Raw genomic sequence first — 15834 nt, forward strand, 5'->3', positions numbered from 1 at the left:
GTCATTAGGCTATAAGGACTGGTTGATAATGTATGCCCCTGACCAGGATGCCTACCCCAGCAAATTACAAACTTTCCTTCTCCAACCAGAGGCGCCAGCAGAGGGGAACAAATCCTCACGAAAAGCTATACCTTTCTCCAACTCTCGGTGATGCTGAAGAGCTCCAGAGACATCTATTGCCCAGTCTTCACCATTCTCACCACCACCAGCAACGTTATCAATCTTCCGTTGCTTTCTCTTGCCTTGTCCTGCCTCTTTCTCTGTCTCTGTAGCAGCTGTTGTGAAATGAAAACCTTCCCGACCCTTAGTAATTCACCTTTTACTTAAAAAAAGTCAGTGCTGGGGCAGCTAGATGGCGCAGTGGATAGAGCACCGGCCCTGGATTCAGGAGGACCTGCGTTCAAATATGACCTCAGGCACATAACACATACTCACCGTGTGACCCTGGGCAAGTCACTCAACCCCATTGCCTAGCCTAAATGGGAAAAAAAATCAATGCTTTTCAAATTTCTCTTAGCTACCCAGTCTCTTTGATGAAGCTATATTTCTTCTCACTTAACATTTCTCTAGTTTTTAATATGCAAAATATCTTTCTTTTCCTCTTAAAATATGAACCTGTTCCCACATAAGCACAAGGCTTCACTCCACGTTGTTGACAGTGACTTCAGAATTTTCAAATCCACACCACAGATCATTTTCTCTCCAAAAATATCCAAATCCCGTCTTCATACCCATATTTTAGCAGTTTATATTAAAACAGAGTTCTTCTCCCACTCTTTTAGGTATCATTATGTTCGTCCACAACGTGCAGCAATATCTTACATTATTATTTTCTCCTTTAAATTAGAGATGGCTGGGAGGGGGGAGGGGGGAGGAGGTACATAGGAGGGAGTTTAAATAATACAAAAATAAAATAAATTTTAAAAAAGATAAGCAGTTCTATTTTCGAAGCTTTCTCTTGCATGTACTAGTTTCCTCTAGCCTTGACTTCTCAAACAAAGTAAACTTCCCCTTGTAGCTTATAAGCAGGTATCCCCAGTTCCATATTAGCATAGGGTGACTTCTTATGAGAGCATACCATCTTTTCCCACCATCTGATAGCTAGTGTTTCCATGCCAATTAAAGATTTGCAGAACACCTTTAAATATCATTATTTTATCTTCACCATAACTTTCCACTTGCATCTAAAGGATCAAGAGATTATCCCAGGTCCTCTTCAATTCTCAGTCCGTTCCAGTTCCTCCCGGAGATTCTGGTGAGGGATGTTTAAGTTACCTGGGGCTACTTTAAGAGCCATCTAGGAGAAAGTGCAAATCCAGGTACTGCCCCTGGCAAGGAGAGAGAGTTCAGTAGTCCCTGCTACCTGTTAGAATGAATGGTGGTATTTCAACTCTATTAAGGTAGAGTTGACAGGTCAGAGTTGAGAGATCTCACGTGAGTGATGAAAGGCAGTGGAGAAGAGTAGAAAGCCCAACATTTGGAGTCAGTTAAGGCCTTTGGACTACAGTCCCAGTTTAGCCCCCTGCCCAAAGCAGGTCCCATCATGTCTGAGCCTCAGGTCTTTTCTACAAAAGGAAGGGGTTGGACTTGGTGATTTCTTACGTCTCTTCCAGTTCTAAAAATGAATGGTGAGGCTATGGCTCCAATTAAATAAGACCCAGATCCCTGGTCAAACAGAAGGTGGGTTCGTGCATTTAGGGGATTCCGGTCTTGATCCTGAGTTCAACTCTTTGAAATAGGAGCTCTGACCCCTGCTCAATACCAGCTATATGAGGCTTAGATGAAATCTTGGCTGTGAAAGACTTCCCAGCTCACACTGGATTTATTATCGTGATCAGACATTTCAAGCTTTCTGAAAATTGTGCAGGTATTGGATTGCAAACACATGAGGACGAGGACTGTGCTCTATGAGCATATTAGCTGTCTTTCCGATCTGGTATTTCCCCCAAACCAGGAACACAGTTACCACTACCCCTGCCTGCCATATTAGTCTGACTCCAGATCACACTTTCCCTCTATATCTAGCATGTATTTTGAGGTCTGAGTATAACCCATAACTAATGTTATTTTTTCAGTAGGAACCCGCTAGATTTTTTACTATCAAAGTGATCTTGCCTTAGTGTAGCAAGCTACATCAGGACCAAGAAGAATCATAAGATTTTAAGCTGGAAGGGACTTCAGAGGTCATCTAGCCCAGCTCCTATGGGGGAAAGTATTCCCTCTACTACAAACCTGACAAGTAGTTATTCAGCCTTGGTTTGAGACCTACAGAGAGGAGGAACCTCCCAAGGCCCTGGGTTCTACTTTTCTACTTTTGGACAGCTCTCACTGTTAGGAAGAATTTCCCAATATCAAGTCTCATCTCGCCTCTTTGTAAATTCCACCCATTCTATCTTCTCAAGCCAGAGTAAGTCCAGTCTCTCTGCCGGGTGAAAGCTCTTCAAATACTTAGGCACAGCTATAATGTTCCAGCTTTCTCCTTCACCTTTGCTACATAACCAGGAGCTAGTTCATTAGAGGGGTTTTGTGGTGCTCCCACTGATAGTAGGAATATGTTTTTATTAACCAAATCAAGAGATGGTGTCCCCTTTGTTCACAACCGACTAGACTGAAAAAGAGAGTAGTTAATTCCAAGAAGGCATCTTCTCCAAGAGTGTGCACCATTATTAACATTCGCTTCTTTGTTTAGTATTTATTTTTAAAAAGAAAAGGACAATATGTACTTAGGTCTTCTCTGAGTTAGCAGGAGAAACTCTGAGAGTTACTTCTCTTCAAGGAGGATGTACCTGTGGGCTGAGCTGTCCTGATCGGTGAGTGTTTGGAAACAACCAGCTCAATAAATTGTGGCTGTGTTAAATTATATCTTCTTCTGGTCTCCCTGACCATCCCCACCCCCCTTCTAGTTAGTATAGTAAGTAAGTTTATAAGTAGCTAGCATAAAGTAACGGTAGCAGGAAGTAAGACAGCCAAGGGGAACCTAGAAGTCAGATAGAGACTGTCCCATAGATTAAGGGAACAAAACAGTTCTTTGCAAACTGTCTCATAAATTAACTAAACTCCGCAGCCTGAGACTATATGCTAACTCAAGGAAAGCCAGCTACACCTTACTGTAAGGGTCCCTGGGCCCTGCTCATTGCCCTGCTCTGTAAGCCTCAGAAAAACTCCAGATATCCACGGCAAGACCAGCAAGTCTCCCCGTATTGCTGACAACTTTGAGATGATTTGGCTGTGTTAATGAACTCATCTAAGGCATCACTTTTAAGAGTTTCATTTTTTCCCGCCAAAACCCTACAAAAATGAGTCCCTAAACTCTGCCCCCACCCCAGCACTCTTCCCCCCTCTACAGATCCAAGGTGAGTGCTCCGAGCTCCGATCCCCAGTTACATAAGTGACTCTGCCTCTCCCCATTTTCTTCCCCATGCTGCCTGCCTTCCTGCACCACCCCATTCCCTGTCCCCATGTCTGTCTCTGTTCCCTCCTCACTGTTTGCCTCTGTGCTCTCTGTGCTTTATTAAAGGATGATAGAAGCAGTATTTCCCATTTGCTACCATTGTGGTCTTTCCTAGCGAATATCCAAAAACCTGGGCATGCCTGACCCCCATTTGTCCCAGAGGGACTCCCTCCTTGTGGTCCCATTCCCTTATCCCATAAATTAATTAGCAATTCAATGATGGTTTTGAGGAGATAAGAAGGTTATCCCACATTACATTTTATATCCCATCTAGTCATCTATCTTCCCATATGCCTAATATCATTCATACCCCTCCCTACTCCTATCCCCAAACCTACTTTTTATCAGCTGCTCTGGGCACAATCATCAAATCAATACCACAATATGTAAGGGCCACTGAGGTGCCAGACCTTACAGCATGTGGGGGTCTACCCTTCCTGGGTCATACAGATCATATGCAAATATTCCCTGACCAGTTCCAATCTAACACATGGAACTTTGGGAAGCAGGTTTCTGACCATGAATAATGAGGGACTGGTACTGTGTGGTGATGAAAAGTCTTCTAATTGGCTAGGAGAACTGAAAGAACTGGTTCCTCAGGAGGTGCTGAGCCAGAAGTGAGTTTGAATATAAAATCTCTCATTCTCTTCTCCTGTCTAGCTGTGAGCAAGGCAGCACTGCTATGAGCTTCTAAGTGGGCGAGCAGCAGCAAACTGCATTTTCCCATTGAGTTATCATATGTCCACGAGCACATGGTGAATACATTTGGTTTGTTCTTGTTCTTCCTTGATCTTAGGCTATGAAATATTCAGACATTGAATCAGCCAGGTTATGACCTTGTGAGCCTTCAAAGGTCAGAAGAGCCATCAAACTGAAGTAAGTTGCAGAGTCCATTAGAGGTGCTAGCTGTGGCTGTTAAGAGAGAAAGTACCTGGGGCAGCTAGGTGGCTCAGTGGATAGAGCACTGGCCCTGAAGTCAGGAGGACCTGAGTTCAAATGCAGCCTCAGACCAAACACTTGACATTGACTAGCTGTGTGACCCTGGGCAAGTCACTTAACCCCAATTGCGTGCAAATTAAAAAAAAAAATTTAAAAAAAGAGAGAAAGTACCTGGGGGCAGATGTGGAGAGATGTTGTTTTGGTCCCTCATTTTCAAAGAGGACCAATGACATCATGTCTTGACTTGTGCCTGAATTGGATTGTAAGTGCAGCAGAGTTACACAAAGTCACCAGCTTCACTCTCTCAAGTCCAATCGAAAGGAAGGACAACTGGCGATGGCCTGCGATGTAGTGGGTGACCTTGGTGTCTTCGATGTCTGACCAAGCTCTAAGCGCTCCTCAGTACCCACTTCAGCTTCCTTTATGGTCATGAGAACCAATTGTTCTCATCCGGCCCATTCTTCTGGGGGGGGAGTCTTCACATGCTTGGGGTAGACATCTCCTTAACTGATCACCCTTAGGCTAGTTTAACCCATTTACTGAGATAGTTTAACCAGGGTATGGTCACTGTGCATGCTCTAGCTTCTTGGTAGCCAGGGGTGAGAGGTGGAAACCAAAGGTAGCTGAGCAGTCCTGAAAAGGGTTAGGGTCAGGGCTAGGTGCTAGTCTTCTCTGACGTCTTCCCATTGAAGAAGGCAGTGTCTTCAGGAGTCATGACCCCCTCTGTGGATAAAAGGGCTGGCTATGGACTCTGGAAAGGTACTTTGATTTCAGCGGAGAGCTCCATAGAAGGGGAACCTCATCGTGACTTCATAGGGAAAAAAGGGCTTCCAGCACCAGGAGCTGGGAGGTGCCTCTATACCTGTGCTTTCTTGTCTTTGTATTTTAGATTTGAGCCCACTCTACTCAGGGACCTTCTAACTGCAAGAGGAGAGCACACCTCCTAGTTGGAGGAGGTTGCTTTGTGTTTGCTGTTCTTGCTACACTGTCTCAGTAAATCCCTTTTCTAAAAGTGAATACAGACAGTTCTCGCTTTACTTCTGCAGACCTCTCTCTATAGTGATTTTTACAAAATATGAATCTGCCCATGGCTGTGAGGAAGGGAGGGAGGAGGCCACATGCCCAGATGTAGGGGGCTGGCACATGGTTCGAAGACATATGGGGGTTGGAGATGGACAAACGGAAAGAAGGAGGAGCCTGTGGGGGCCAGGGCTAGCTACACAGGAGCCTGGTTGGAACCAAGAGGAAGAACATGGGGCGGGCAGGGCAGACATGTAGGGGCTGGACATAGAAACAGATGGGAGAAGATGGACGACACAGGGGGAGGGCGCCAAGGGACACCTAGTGTAGACAGGTAGAAGATAGACATGAAGGGGCTGGGCCAATGAGTGGGGGTGGGGTGGGTGGAGCGGGGCAAAAGTCTTCTCTCCTGGCACTGGAAGTCTCAAGTCAAGTCCCTAATCTATTGGTACCAGGGTGGTGGAGGGCTCCCCACATATATGTTCTTCCGTTTTCACTTGGAGGTTTTTTTTGGCGGAGGAATGAAAGGCTATGGAGTGCTGAGCTGAGGGCAAGAACGGAGAGAGAGAGAGCACAGGACTGTACAGTAAAGTTAACATAGGTGTTTTTTTAGAATGTGGATTTCAGCATTCTTTATATAACGTTGAATTTGGGTAATGCAAATTTACATAAAGTAAGAATTGTCTGTAGATGTCTACTGGTCTATTGATAATGGGGACCACACTGGATAGGGGCTCATGAGCAGCAATATTGAAACTCCAGTCCCTCAGGTTTATCCCTAGAACCCTGTGGAGAGTAATAGTCAGCCACCCTATAAGGGAGAAGAAGTTGGGGAAGTGACCCCAGGGGGATTTTGGGGTGGTGGTGGTACTACACTAACATTGCTTCTGAAAAGATCATGTCATTACTCTGTGGACACTGTGTACCCTCTCAGTGCCGCCTGTGTATGAATTTCCAAGCTAGACGCGAGCCATTTCATGCATGTTCTCCAGACACACATGTTCCCTATGAATGCCCTTCCCTCTGTGTTCCTGAGTCACGCATATTCCTTTGGTCTGTTCTCTCCCACTGGTGGTATAGTGTATAACTCCCTTTTGCTTTGAACTAAAGTGCCCCGTTTGGCTCAGAAAACATATCCATCAGTGGGGATGCATTTTGGTGGTTGCTGAACTGCCATGTAACTCCAACAGCAGGTTTCCTTGGGGCTCTTCTATAATGGGGGATTTGGTTTCTACAACAGTAACATTTCCCCACTGCCCCCAGTTCTGCCCTCTGGGTATCCAGCAGTACAGTCAAGTGAGTATTTATTAAGCACCTACTGTGTACTAGGTGCTATGCCAGCCACTACACGTACAAGTACAAATAATGAAAACAAACAATCCCTGCTCCCAGAGAGCTGACATTGCAACAGGGGAGACAAACAGGTCCATCTTCCACATGACAGCCCCTCAGGCCTTTGAAAACAAAGATAGGGACTCCTCCCTCACCTGCATAGCCAGCCTGGCCAAAGAGAGCTACCGAATGGTTACAGGTGAATGAAAGGCATTTATTAAACACTCACCATGTGCCAAGCACTGGGCTAAGGGCTGGAGATAAAAACAAAAAAGACAAGACAGTCCATGTGTATTATATTCTAACAGGGAAAGATACAGACACATAGGCAGTGGTGACTCAGAAGGGTGTTTTGGCCTGGGATGGCCCGTGGAGTCATAGAACAATAACAGTTAACATTTATATAGCACTTATTATGTGCCAAGCACTTTACAACTATCTCATTTGATTATCACAGCAACCTTGAGAGGTAGGTGCTATTTGCCTTAGGAAACTGAGGCAAACAGAAGTTAAGCGACTTGCCCAGGGTCACACAGCTAATAAGTGTCCAAGACTGGATCTGAACTCAGGTCTTCCTGATTCCAGGCCTGGCGCTCTATCCACTGAGCCACCCAGTTACCTTAAATAGTTGATAAGCACTCCTACAAGCAACAGCAGTGTTAATTTGATTACAATGAAGGTAAATGGTATTATGCACTCATTTGGTATCCTTTTCAAAAAGAGAAATAAGGTTTATTTGGTATGACTTGTCCTAAGCCACGTTATTGCTTTCTTGTGAATGCTGTTGTAGATTTTTACTAACTAGCTCTTATTAATAATACATTCTAGATTTTTGCTAGCAATTGAGGTCAAGGTCACTGGCCTACAATTTTCAAACTCCATTCTCCCCCCCCCATTTGGATATATATCCTTTGCCATCCCTGTAACGCCCTTCCAGTTTTCTGTAACTTTTTAGAGATTGCTTGCAGAGATCAGCAACCCCAACCATCTACCCATTCTTTCAGTGTCCAAGGATATGGTGAATTTCAGTCAGGTGCCTTGCACTCAAGGGAATAGCTGTTCTTTCTTATTAGGATCATGATTTAGAGCTGAAAAGGACCTTTAAAGTCATCTAAGCTAGAGATTTTAGAAATGGAGGACCTGAGCAGGCAGAGAGGCTAATGTTCTGCCCTTTCTATCTGTATCTCCAGCCGTTAGCCCAGTGCTTGGCACGTGGTGAGTGTTTAATAAATGCCTTTCATTCATGTGTAACCATTCGGTAGCTCTGTTTGGCCAGGCTGGCTATGCAGGTGAGGGAGGAGCCCCCATCTTTGTTTTCAAAGGCCTGAGGGGCTGTTATGTGGAGGATGGACAGTTCCTCTAGAAATATTTATACATGTACCTGTTTGTCTCCCTGGTTGCAATGTCAGCTCTTTGGGAGCAGGGATTGTTTATTTCATTTTTTGTATTTGTACCTGTAGTGCTTAGCACAGGCCTGGGCACATGGCAGATGCTGAATACTGACTGACTGCACTGTTGGGCAGAACCAGGAGTAGTAGGGGGGATGTTACTGTTTTAGGGTACAGAGGTAAGATTTCGAATCAGGCAAAAAGCATTTATTAAGCACCTACTATATGCCAGGCACTGTGCATACAAATACAAGTAGAAGGACAGCCCTTACTTTCAAGGAGGCTCCAATCTAATGGGGGAAAGCAGAGTCCAGAGTGCAGCATGGAATGGGATGAAGAAAACAATGTTGGCCTCTTTATTTATTTATTTTGGCTAGGCAAGGGGGTTTAAGTGACTTGCCCAGAGTCATACAGCTAGTAAGTGTTACATATCTGAGGTCAGATTTGAACTCAGGTCCTCCTGACTGTAGGGCTGGTGCTCTATCCACTGCACCACCTAGCTGCCCTTAGGCTGGCCTCTTTAAATGGAGGTGCTGAGGGGAGTCCTCTAATCAGAGGTAGAGGCTACAGGGGTAGCAGGGTACTTCCAGTATATGAATTTCAGGGCTGGAGCAAGCTTCCAGGGTCGTGCTGGAAAAAGCCCAGTACACACCCTGGAGAGGTTTTGAACCCAGCTCTTCACATCTCTGAGCATTTATTAAGCACCTACTATATGCCAAGCACTGTTTGCTATCTGGGGTAAAAAGCAGTCCCTGCAGTCTAATTAGGGATTGTAAACAACTAGATACAAACGAGATACAGACAAGAATAAATTGGAGGGAATCAACAACAGCATTGAGGGGGATGGGGAAAGGCTCCTTGTGGAAGGTATCACTTGAAGGAAGCCAGGGAAGCCAAGAAGGGGAAATGAAGGCAGAGAGCTCTTGGGACGTGGCAGACAGCCTGTGAAAATATACATTTAGGAGATAGAGGGTCATTTTGGGGGCGAGTGTCACTGGATTGAAGAGAACGGGGAAGGGAATGAGAGTTGCGTGTGTGTGCGTGCTTGTGTGCACTAGGTTATAAAGGGCTTTGAACACCAAACACAGCAGTTTGTCCTGGAGCTCCAGGGAGCCACCGGAATTTTGAATAGTTCAGATCCAGCCAACTTTGCTCTGAACCATGCAATCCAAAGACTGTTCTCTTCGGAACAGAAATCAGAGGAAAATAAGGATAAACTTTCTCTTTCTGGACAGTTACCAACTCCCTATCCATCCTTAGCAGTGCGCCATGCTCTTCTTTGACCTTTCTCTTTTCCTCTATAGCTGGGGTTAAACCAACCCCAAAATCTTTTGTTTTCTAGCCTGCCAAGGAGCGCAGGGTACAGACCAGCGGGACCCTGAATCTTAAGGGCAAAACTTGGAGATCCCAATGAGAGGTGGAGCTGGGGACTCTGTAAGAGTCATGGTTGGAGGCTTTCTATGGTGTGTAGTGGGTTAGAACCCTAGAGTTGGAGTCAGGAAGAGTTCAAATCCCACTTCAATCAATCAACAAGCATTGACTACGCTCCTACTATGTGCCAGGCACTGTGCTAAGACAGTTTCTTACCCCTAAGGAGCTCACAGGCCAATGGGGGAGGAGGACAACATTCAAGATTTAGACTGGACAAATTGAAGTGGATTGGGAGAGGGAAGGGGCTAGAATGAAGAAGGAGGAGGGGAAGATTCTTGAGGAAAGCAGGATTTTAGCTGAGACTTGAAGAGAGGGAATCCCGGCATGGGGGACAGCCTGAGAATGTCCGGAGTCCAGAGACTGAGTGTCTTGTGAAAGGAACAAGCAGGAGGATCGTGGTGTCCCCGGATCGCAGGGTTCGTGGGGCTGAGCATGATGTGAGAAGGCTGGGAAGGCAGGACCAGGCAGGCGCTGAAGGGCTTTAAATGCTGCAAGATTTCACAGTTGATTCTGCAGCTAATAGGGCCCTACTAAGTAAAGGAAGGAGGTGGTCAGACCTGGGCGCTGGGAAGGGCATTTTGACAGCTGGGGGAGGACAGACAGACAGACAGGCGACGGCAGTAGTCCAGGTGATGAGACCCCTGCCCCAGGGGCCGAGGAGAGGAGGGGGCTTGCAGGAGGAATCTTTGCTAGCCTCGGCCACCTCCAGCTGGGTGGGCAGTCACTGGGGCAAGTCACTCCATTGCCCTGACCCAAGAATCACCTGGGAAAGTACTGTTGTGAAGTACAGTTGTTGAAGCTTCTCCACTCCCTTAGAAAGGGAGCCTGCTGTGGACTGGGACGACGGTTTTTGCATTTACGTGTCCATCCCCAGGCTTAACTCTCGGTCTCCCCCTAGGGAAGTGCTGGTTAACTTGACCGTTCTCTATGAAGGGCGGGGTTTCTTCGTGAGCTCGGCCCGGGACAAGAGGAGCTGAATGGGCGCTATCCGGGAGGGGAGGGGCCTCGCAGGCTCTGCCTCTGGGAGGAGGAGCTTCCTGGGCTCAGCCTATGAGAAATGGGCGTTAGCGGCAGCCTGGGAGGGGCGGGGCTTCGTGGGCTCTGCCTCTAGAAGGAGGAGCTTCGCGAGCTCCGCCGGCCCTGAGGGGCGGGACTTCGCGAGCTCTGCCGATGAGAGCAGGGGCGGGCCCCTGCTCAGTGGGCCGAGTTACCCCGTACGGCGCAGGCCTCCGTCTGCGCCGGCGGCCGCCGCGTCGCCTCCTTTTCGTGCTGCCTGAGGAGAAGCGGCCGCTCCGCCTCCGGTCCCGCCCTGGCCCCGCCCCTGGCCCCGCCCCTCCGGATTTCCTGTTTCCCCTCAGCGGCGGCATTGGCGGCGGCATTGGCACCGGCGGCTGCGGCGGTGGCGGCCGTTAGTCCCGGCGGGGCTGCCCCGGCCTAGCACGCGCCCCCGCGGCACCCGCCTCGTCCGGACTCCGGCTCCGGCGCCTCCGGGAAGCCTCCCTGGCCCGGCCCCATGGTGCACTTCTTGCACCCGGGGCTGCGGCCCCGCACCATCGTCACCCCGAACGCCCTGGAGGACCCTCCGGGCTGCTGCGTGGTCCAGGTGGGGGAGCGGCCGCGGCGCCCCGGGCGAGGAGGGGAGTTGGGAGGGGGGAGGGGTACCTGGGGGGGCCCCTCAGCTGGACTGAGCGGGGCGGGAGGCACCAGGAGAGGTGACGTTTGTACAGCGCTTAGCGCAGCTCCGGGCACGGAAGAGGCGCCTAATTAATGCTAACTCTCATTATTCTTGGGGCAGGTGGGGGGGGAGGGCGAAGGTGCGGCAGGTGAAGATGAGGGGGAGGGCGAGGCTGTTTGGGGAAACCCTGCTGTGTGTCCAGCGCTGTGCAGAGCCCCGGCCTCCAGGAGCGCCCATTCTAACCGGGAGACCACGTCTAAGGGCAGTCATAGTGGGGGGAGAAACTGGACAGATGGAGAGATTGGTTTGGGGAGGGGCCAGATGGAAGAGCCTGGGTTTATTTATTTATTTATTTAGGCTGTAGAGTGACCCAAGGGCTTGAAAACCTACATTTCCTTCCAAGCCCAGCATCACTCCCTGCTATAAGTTTTCAGTCTTCTCATGAGGACCCTCCACGTAGTCCTCAATTTGGGAAAAACAAACTAACCAACTTGATAAAGTGTGATAATTTTTAAACTTACTTTTAGCCTCGAAGGAAAAGTAAAATCTTTTCAAACTTTCTTTAAAGACCTAGTTAAAAACAAAAAGCCTCCTGGTGATCCTTTCAGTCTAGGGGCTGAAAAGTCTAGCTGGTGGGATAAAACATGACAATGAGTGGTTTGGATGCTTTGAATGGTTAAGTGGGGCTATGCTTATGCAGAAAGGACAGGAAAACTTTTAGTTTGGCTGATTGGGGAAGACTTCAAAGATGGTTTTTCCAAACAGTTTCACTGAAACTTGAATTTCTTTTCTCTGTGTTATGTGCCACCTGATGGTGCCCCTGCCAGTCATTCATTTTTGAGGGGAGCGGAGGGAGGAAGCTACATTAGAATTAGTTAGGAGCTCAGAAAGAAACTGTTCTTTCCCAGCTTGGTGATGCAACACATTTCTGGTTCATAAAATGAAAGCCAAGACTTAAAAAACCCAGCCATTCTCAACATCAGGACAAATAGAACACAAATCTACCTGCCTGCATCATTCATTAGGCCTGAAATTAGACAGGATGTTACTGTATGAATAGGTGTGGAAATGTCTTTCTAGTCTCAAGTGCTTCTTCCTCTTGCTCTTGGGGCAAAAGAGGTTAAATCATTTTGCCTCCCTGACCCAAGTGAAGAATGCTAGCACCCAGCCCAGGAAGTCATTTGAATTGGAGCCTTTTTCTTGCAAAAATCTTAGCTGAGGCTTTTTTATCTTTGAACTCCTGTATACATTTTAATACACTTGAGCAAACTTTAGGCATAGATTACGGTGCATTGTGCTAGGAGATACAAAATTGCGATAAGTGTCTTAAGGTGTTGCTTACCTAGTAATGAGACCTGCAGAAATAAATATGATGTGGAGTATACCGTAGAAGTGCCAGCAAAGTACTGTGTGAGACCTGAGAGTGTGGGAAGAGGCCTTTTACCCTTTGGGCAAGATCTGGGACGCTTTCCTTTCGGATAGCTGGGATATTAAAAGGCCACAGTAGTTGACCCACCTTAGAAGAATAAAGAGACATTGTGTACCTCGTGAGGAGCCACTCTCCTTAAACAGGTGGGTGAAGAGAAGAGACTGGAGAAGACAAGGGCTAGCACAGGTGGAGAACCAGGAATGTGATGTGTCTGAAACCGCAAGATTAAATGATCCAGTGAGAAGGGAGGATCAAACAGTGTTGCATTCTTCAGAGGCCAGGGATCATAATGGGGGGGAAAGTCATTGAATTTGATTATTCCTGATCACCAATTTGAGGAGCAGCTTTTGCTTGTGTCATTGCTTGGGCGTGTATATGTATGGGTGTGTGTATACACTCCACTCCTCTGTTTACATCTAGTAGAATGGAAGCTCTTTTGAGGGCAGGTCTGATTTTTGGCAGCAAGCCAGGTTTCTGTGGGTGTGGGGGAAATGGAGACATCGGGTAATAAGGTTTTTTTCAAGAAAGTTGTTTTATGAAGGAGAGGAAAAAGATGAGATGATGGTAACTGGTCTAAAGAGCAAAGGAAGTGTTTATATGTGGAATTAGGGAGGTATGTGCATTGGTTGGAAGGAGCCATTGGGGAGAGGGAGGGCTAGCTTGAGCACACAGGATAGAATGTGGAAGTGGGCGTGATCACGGTGTTGGGGGCGTCATCTCTGATGAGCAAGCAGGAAGGAAGGGACAAACAGAAGGGGCTTTAGGTCATCTGCTACCAGAATATGGGGGATTGAGGAAGAGAAGGAAAAGGTTGAGTTTGGTTGATGGGGAATGAGGTGAAGAATCTAAGTTTAGAAGCAGAAATTTATAGATGAAATTGGCTAGCCATCATCTGGAGAACATCATCTCTACCTGCATTACATTGACACTGACCTAGATTGTGTTGTAAGAAGAGGTAAATAGGAGATTCATTTCAGTTGTCATCATGTATGAAATTACACATGGTGTGTGTGACCCACTTTTTGATTATGAAGTATTAGGTAAGTATGGATTGAATTCTTCTTTGCCCCATCACGTTTACCTTGTGTTGTATTTATTTGTATACATGCCATGTCTTTAAGACTGAGCACAGTAGCCTGCACTTAGTAGGGACTTAATAAATGTTTAAGTTTGAATGTATTGAATTTCATTATCACAGATGTCAAAAATCACTTGTTTTAACTAACTGGCTAGTGTTAATTTAATGTTCAATAATTTTAGGCTTCTTTGTTTTAATAAAGTGTATTTGCTTGGGGTTTATTTGGTAGGAGGAAGCATCTCCCTACTCCTTGGTTGACATCTGCCTGATTGTCCTGGCTACTGACCTGGACAGGTTCTGTTCAGAAAGACCTGATGGAACCCTGCGCCTGCACGAGCTGGGAAGTTTCCCTCAGGAAGTAGCTGATCGACTGCTGCATATGATGACAGTTCATGGTAATGCAGTTTATCTGGTATCTATTGGCAGTTGAAATTTCTCTGGTAAAGGTTAGGATCCGTAGCTTTGTTGCAAAAAATAATGACAAATTGGACATATCTTTGAAATATGTTTTGTGATGGCCTGTGGAGAAATGAACTAGAAACTGAACAGAATCATAGAAATCCAAAGCTGGAAGGGGAACTTTAAAGGTCTTGTAATACCTAGTGCCCTCTTAGTTTTCAGACCAGGAACTTAAGGTCCAGAAAGGGGAAATAATTTGTCCAGGGTTTGTCATGCAGATCTTTTGGGGCAGGGCAAGTCTCTTCTGTTTCTGAGCTTCAGTTTCCTCATCTGTAAAATGAGGATAGAAATCCTTGCACAGCTGATCTCACAGATTATTGTGAAAGTAAATTGGACAGATCAATGTAAATTTGTGTAAACCTAAGCGGTGATGATTATTCTCCCTAAGCTCTTGAGTGTTTTCAGTTCTGAGGCTGAGAAAACTTAAAGGTTTTTGCTTCTTTTAAAAACCTTCTAAATTGCTCTGGGGCAGTGGGGAATCTGTCCAGAAAGCTCATAGACAAACGTGATCATAGTTTTAGATCTTGAAGGGATCTTGGTAGATGCCTTCTAGTCCCCTCCCCTCCCCTCTTTTTTACAGATAAGGAAACCGAGTTCCAGGTCACTTCAAGCACTTCCCAAGGAACTAGCGGAACTGCCCTTTGGCATTAGAATTGACCCTTTATTATGAAACCTTGCCAGCTACTGCCCATCAAGTGTTTAATCTGAATTCTCTCCGCTTCCTTCTTATGCGTGTTAAATTTAGTTAATGTCTTTTTTGGGGTTAGGGGCTAGGCAATGGGGTTAAGTGACTTTCCCAGGGTCACACAGCTAGTGTCATGTGTCTGAGGCCAGATTTGAACTCAGCTCCTCCTGATGTCAGGGCCGGTGCTCTATCCACTGTGCCACCTAATTGCCCCAAGTTAATGTCCTTTTGAGGAGGCAGTGATTCTTCATTTTTGTCTTGGTATCTCCAGCACCTGGCTTAGTGCCTCTTGAATATTAGTTGCTTAATTAATGTTGGATTAAATTGGGCTTAAGCTGAGAGGGGAAAGGCATAATTGAAGCATTTAGAGCTGGGAGGGACCTTAGGAAAAAGGAGACAAAATTGTTTATATCCTTGACCCCAAAATCCCATTAGTGGGCTTATAGTCCCAAGAAAAACCTATTTATGAAAAGTTTAGTGGCAACACTTTGTCATAGCAAAAATCGCAGTTTAACTGCACCCAATGACTGGAAATTACAAATTGTGATTTTATGAATATAGTGGAATATCACTGTACATTACAAAGTAGGTAGTTGGTGGAGGACTGTGGCCATTGATCAGAAAGATTTGTGTACGAGTCCTGTCTCTAACCCATATTGGGCAGCTTTCTGGGACTTAGATCAGTGGAGAGGGGTCTCCACACCTATGAAGCACAGGTCTGGACCCCAAAAGTACCCAAAATATGGAATCTTGTTGCTATTGTGGCATAGAATTCTCAACACTGACAAAATGCCAGTCTGAACCAAGGACAGATCTGGTATATCTAATATCTAATAGCAAAGTACTGTAGGTGTTTTGGGTTTTTTTGTTTTGTTTTTACATTTCAGTCACTTTAGACTATTTGGGGGCTGGGGACAGTGATTCAGCTTCACAACAGTTTTTTATAG

At 46.4% G+C, this 15834-nt stretch overlaps 1 protein-coding gene across 1 annotated transcript in view; it reads left to right on the forward strand.

Moving 5' to 3' along the window:
* The first annotated feature begins 10903 nt into the window (after positions 1-10903).
* The window catches only part of LOC110209357 (protein zyg-11 homolog A), a 30063-nt gene continuing 25132 nt past the window's right edge, over positions 10904-15834 (forward strand). Inside the window, exons 1-2 of the mRNA XM_020987795.2 lie at positions 10904-11164; positions 13973-14138. Coding sequence (XP_020843454.1) covers positions 11075-11164; positions 13973-14138 — 256 coding nt within the window. The 5' untranslated portion in view covers positions 10904-11074. The remainder of the gene's footprint in view (positions 11165-13972; positions 14139-15834) is intronic.

The sequence above is a fragment of the Phascolarctos cinereus genome, unplaced genomic scaffold (genome assembly GCF_003287225.1).
Source record: "Phascolarctos cinereus isolate Bilbo 61053 unplaced genomic scaffold, phaCin_HiC Scaffold_5;HRSCAF=322, whole genome shotgun sequence".
Classification (NCBI taxonomy): Eukaryota; Metazoa; Chordata; class Mammalia; order Diprotodontia; family Phascolarctidae; genus Phascolarctos; species Phascolarctos cinereus.